This window comes from Notolepis coatsorum (assembly GCF_963971535.1).
Source record: "Notolepis coatsorum genome assembly, chromosome: 5".
NCBI classification, from domain to species: domain Eukaryota; kingdom Metazoa; phylum Chordata; class Actinopteri; order Aulopiformes; family Paralepididae; genus Notolepis; species Notolepis coatsorum.
In genome coordinates, this window is record NC_140169.1 from 61,207,601 (window position 1) to 61,213,600 (window position 6,000).

The 6,000-nt window shown below is 43.1% G+C and overlaps 1 protein-coding gene across 1 annotated transcript in view; it reads right to left on the minus strand.

Moving 5' to 3' along the window:
* The window catches only part of LOC311228770 (uncharacterized protein), a 234,057-nt gene extending 229,836 nt beyond the window's left edge, over positions 1-4,221 (minus strand). Inside the window, exon 1 of the mRNA XM_084314710.1 lies at positions 4,152-4,221. Coding sequence (XP_084170836.1) covers positions 4,152-4,206 — 55 coding nt within the window. The 5' untranslated portion in view covers positions 4,207-4,221. The remainder of the gene's footprint in view (positions 1-4,151) is intronic.
* Between the last annotated feature and the right edge of the window lie 1,779 nt (positions 4,222-6,000).

The window sequence follows — 6,000 nt, forward strand, 5'->3', positions numbered from 1 at the left end:
CAAAATAATTTATTTGTGGATGACAAACAAATACAATGACTAAATACAATACGGAATAAACTAAATAAACACATTTTGCATATCATATCCCAGTCTGAGCGCAGTTGGTATATCCAAACATGGCAGTGGAAAAATATGGGTGATTTTGGGCAAGCTCCCACGCACGTGCCCGTATTCCGATCCGCGCAATAATATTCACAGGGGTAGGTCTCCTCGTGGGACACAAGTTGCCAATGCATTGTCCCTTGGGATAATGCCCCCCGCGGCGATATTAATTGAGGGGCGGATTTGCGGTGGAGAAATGAATCAGAATCAGATACAAGGAATTTGCTTTGGTCGTTTTTGGTGCGACATTACAGACAGACATTTACAGACAGATAATACAATAAAGATGTGGAGTAAAATTGTATGAAATATGAACTAAGTTAAGCACAATAGAATATAATATAATTATGAAATCAAATATAGGCCAGAGTTGTACAAAAGAGATTGAATCAAATTAAATGGGATATCAACTAAATTAAATATAGCACAATAGAATATAGTACAATTATAATAAAATTTTACCAATAGTATCCAGCTGCAGAACGCAGACCAGCCACACTCTCAGACCCAAATAAAACTATTATTATTATTTAATTTTTTATTTTTTTTAATCCCAATTTATCACATTACATTCACCCTGAATGTTGACGTTATCCAGGTGAAAAGCGAGGCATTGCAATCCTTGACATAAATCATTTGATGTATAATTAAATCAAAGGAAATGCGTTTGGGTCTGAGAGTGTGGCTGGTCTGCCGTTCTGCAGCTGGATACTATTGGTTTGTTTTGGCAAAATTCTTCTGCTCTGTGTGACAATAAATAAATGAATGATGATATGCAATTTAAAACCAAAACTAAGGCCTCAGTATGAGTTTAAGACGTGAACATGGTCAACAAAAAAATCTTTTTTTATCGGATCGGGAAAGATCGGTATCGGTAGATACTCAAAATCACATGATCGGGATCGGATCGGGAGCAAAAAAAACGTGACCGGGACATCCCTAGCAGGGCCCTGTTTCATGTACGTGGTTCAACTAAGTCGATCAACATGTCCATTATCCAGCTTCAGTTAACCCGATGTTCAAAGCCGGGATTTTCCTGTTTCACAAAGGAGGATTCAGTCTCGTTAACTCAAGCCAGACTTGAGAGTCAGGCTCAAGTCAGGCTAGATGCGCGCTCCCGTTTTAGGTGGAAAGCCAGCACGTATCGATGGCAGAGACCCTGATTCTCAACGGCATTGATTGATTAATTGATTTAAGACTTTATTGACAGATTGCAATAGGCTCAATCGCCTCGCCGACAAGTTAAATGCGTTATCTATAGGCTAATTCTAAGTCCCTCATTACCTCAATCAATCAGATTATATTTCTTTAAACTTGCCTGCTGGATTGAATAATCAAATGAGATCTTGCTAGCGAAAATTATTAGTTAACTGTTATACAGAATTACGATACGGCTCTCTTACCCATTGATTGATGTATAGTCAATCTTTTACTTATCTTCTCTGTGGTGTAACGGGTTCTTCTTTTGACTTTCACACGGACGACCGGGGTTCAAGGCCCTAGTCTTTTCCTTCTTTTTGCAATATAGGAATAATTCAATTTGGTGCACGTTGAGAGCTATATAAAGAATGACATCCTCAATGCATGTAGATTTATAATATTTTAACTTAAAACCAGGCTACTTTGGCGTATAATCATTAATATTATATTCAAAAAAATCATATTGGAAACACAGGGATTTGAACCCCGGTCGCTGAATTGGCAGGCATGAGCACTACCGCTGGGCCACTGGGCCAGATGGGATAAATTCATTGTTTATACATTAATGAACGAGAGACCCGTGTTTAGAATATCCGTTGTTTTGAATGAAGTTTATCTCTTTATCCTCATTCATTAATGTGACGTCAACGGCTCATTCAATTTCTCAAATCCGTCAAACAGCGCATCTCATCAGACATCTTAATCCCAGTTACAATTAAAATAACCACATCATGTGTACATCGCACGAGCGAGCGCCACCGTCGCCACGGTATATATAACGTGCATTATTTAGGACAAAGTGAATTTAATATCAGCATTTTGGGTCTATTTTACATTTCAAAAGCCCCCTCTGGAAGAATGGAGCACAAAAACGTAATTCAGAATGGTATAATGCAGATCGTAGACTGTGGGAATAGTTTCAGGAAACGGGCTGTCACTTCTTTGCGGGGGCGTGGCGATAGTTCAGGCTAACTTGAACTTGAACTCTGCTTTCGAGCAGGCTCAAACTTTTGGATATGTTGTCATGGTGATTTGGGAAATCCAGGTACATGAAATCGGAAAGTCAGGCTAACCCAGTTATCCAGCTAAAGTTATCCGGCTAACTCGGTTATCCCGGTACATGGAACGGGGCCCTAGTAAAAGGTTAACCTTCTGTATTGCGGCAGTGAAAGGGTTAACCTGCTGTCGTGTGTGGCAGTGAAAGGGTTAACCTTCTGTGTATTGTCACAGTGAAATCAAATCAAATCAAATGTATCTGTAAGGCCCGACGACACACGTTAATGTCCCCATGGGGCCGCACACGTCTTCTTTAAACAAGTCGAGAAGAAACATCACAATAAGTCAAGAACAAAACAAAAACACCATGATGCAATTTTTTTTTTTAAATAAATGCAAACTAAATGGGTTTAAAGGTTAACCGTTAACCAGTAGTGCAGCAGTGAAAGGGTTAACACAGTTCCTACACAGCTCACAGGGACCGAGGCCACCGTCGCCCAGAAAGTCAACGTTTGTCGAAAAGGTCAAAGATTGTTACCACAAAAATATATCTGAACCACATACTAGCTTATATATCACATTTAATCACCTGTACATTGTATATCGCTATTTCACTTTACTGTTAAATTTGCACTCTGGTTAGACGCCAATTTATTTTTGTTGTACTGTACGTACTTGTGCTGTACGATGACTAATCTAATCTAATACAGCTCAGCATCAAACAGCTGAATGACTAGCACGTCTGCGTCGGCCATTGTGTCCCGAAACCCCTTTTTCGGAAACTAGAGGAAAAAGAGCTCCACGATAGAGAATTGGACGACTCTCGGGATCCTGGCGTTCTGCACAACTCTCTCTACACACTGAGAGGACCTATCAGTCTCTACTCTCTACACACTGAGGACCTATCAGTCTCCTATCAGTCTCTACTCTCTACACACTGAGGACCTATCAGTCTCTACTCTCTATACACTGAGGACCTATCAGTCTCTACTCTCTACACACTGAGGACCTATCAGTCTCTACTCTCTACACACTGAGAGGACTTATCAGTCTCTACTCTCTACACACTGAGGACCTATCAGTCTCTACTCTCTACACACTGAGAGGACCTATCAGTCTCTACTCTCTACACACTGAGGACCTATCAGTCTCTACTCTCTACACACTGAGGACCTATCAGTCTCTACTCTCTACACACTGAGGACCTATCAGTCTCTACTCTCTATACACTGAGGACCTATCAGTCTCTACTCTCTACACACTGAGGACCTATCAGTCTCTACTCTCTACACACTGAGGACCTATCAGTCTCTACTCTCTACACACTGAGGACCTATCAGTCTCTACTCTCTACACACTGAGAGGACCTATCAGTCTCTACTCTCTACACACTGAGGACCTATCAGTCTCTACTCTCTACACACTGAGGACCTATCAGTCTCTACTCTCTACACACTGAGGACCTATCAGTCTCTACTCTCTATACACTGAGGACCTATCAGTCTCTACTCTCTACACACTGAGGACCTATCAGTCTCTACTCTCTACACACTGAGGACCTATCAGTCTCTACTCTCTACACACTGAGGACCTATCAGTCTCTACTCTCTACACACTGAGGACCTATCAGTCTCTACTCTCTACACACTGAGGACCTATCAGTCTCTACTCTCTATACACTGAGGACCTATCAGTCTCTACTCTCTACACACTGAGGACCTATCAGTCTCTACTCTCTACACACTGAGGACCTATCAGTCTCTACTTGATAACTAACTGTGAATGTAACACCAGAAACACCGCTATAGTGACGACCATTAACCGTCTCTTTTGGGATCTGCTGTACTCACCAGTAGAGGACACGAACACCACGAGGACAGAGACAGCCATCTTCTGGACACCCATTACTCTCTCTCTCTCTCTCTCTCTCTCTGCTGGGTTGTGTGTCAGTAGTAGAGTAGAACTTCAGCCTCCCTCCACACAGGAAGTGGCTGCAGTGACACCAGTGCGCTGCTTACCAATGGACTTACTGACTGTATGTTATTTGCGGTTTCTCTTTCCGTGTTTCAGAGCGTGTCACAAAGCTTTATTTGCCTCACTCTCCTGGGCGTGGTGCGCTCATGTTCCACTCTGTGTCTCTGATCTCCATCTTGGGTCCTGTTGTGTAACAGCTGCTGGTGAGAACATTAACCTTAACCCTTTCACTGCCACACGACAGCAGGTTAACCCTTTCACTGCCACACGACAGCAGGTTAACCCTTTCACTGCCACACTACAGAACAGTTAACCCTTTCACTGCGACAATACACAGAATGTTAACCCTTTCACTGCCACACGACACCAGCAGGTTAACCCTTTCACTGCCACACTACCAAACGGTTAACCCTTTCACTGCGACAATACACAGAAGGTTAACCCATTAGGCAGTCAGCCGCGGTCTCAGGTATTAGGGTGGGCGAGAGGGAGCACAAAATCACTCTTTACGCGGACGACATACTGATCTTTATATCTAAACCTGACTCTTCCATTCCATGTCTAACCCGCATGATTTCCACATTTGGAACCTTCTCTGGTACACAATTAACTTTTCCAAATCCGAAGCAATGCCACTTGGGACACTTAAATCCATTCCGATCCTGCCCGAGCCCTTCCCATTTCGCTGGTCGCCCTCCGGCTTTGTTTACCTAGGAGTATTTGTGACACCCACCTATGATACATTGTTTAAGGCCAACTTTCCCCCCCTTTTAGACACCATAAGGGCAGACTTAGTTAGATGGGCCCCTTTACCAATCTCCTGGCTGGGTAGGATAGCCCTCGTCAAAATGAACTTACTCCCCAGACTATTATACCCTCTCCAAATGATTCCAGTGCTGCTGACAAACAAGGTTATCAAGGCGTTAGAAGGCTGGCTAAGCTCATTCATTTGGAATGGGAAGAAACCGCGTCTGAAAATGGCCAAATTACAGATAATACGGATGGTGAAGATGGGGGTCTAGACCTACATAATATTAGACACTACCAACTAGCAGCACACCTTAGGGTACTGGTCGGCTGGTTCAGATCAGACCCACTGTCAATCTGGCTGGACATTGAATCCTCGCAATCTAAGTCCCCCCTGTGGAACCTACTATTTATCAAAGACTTTAAGTCTGTTAGGAAAATATGCTCTAACCCCATCACACTATGCTCCGTCAAGGCCTGGAAGACTGTCCGTAAAGTGGAGGGCCGAGCTAAGCTGACCTCTCCTCTTACCCCGATCGTAGGCAATCCTGACTTTAAGCCAGACCAAATTGGCGGCGGCTTCAAGACCTGGCATACGCAGGGCATAACTGATCTTGGCCACTTGTTTGATGGCCAGACCCTGATGTCCTTTCTACAGCTGCAGCAGCGGTATGGCCTATTGAAAACGGAATTTTTTAAATACTTACAAATTAGGCAGTTTATCACCAAGGACACCTCACTGTTAACTAACAGCTCCACCTCGCAGGTGGAGAAAGCCCTCTCCTTGCAGATTCCTAAAAAACAAATATCTATCTTCTATAGTACTCTAAACCTTAATTCATCTTTATCTTCCCTTGTCACTAAACAGTCCTGGGAAAAAGACTTGGACATAGAGATCACGAACGAGGACTGGCAGGATGCATGGACCTACGCAAAAATAATCTCTGTTTGCAACCGCACCAAGTCTATCCAAGTTAG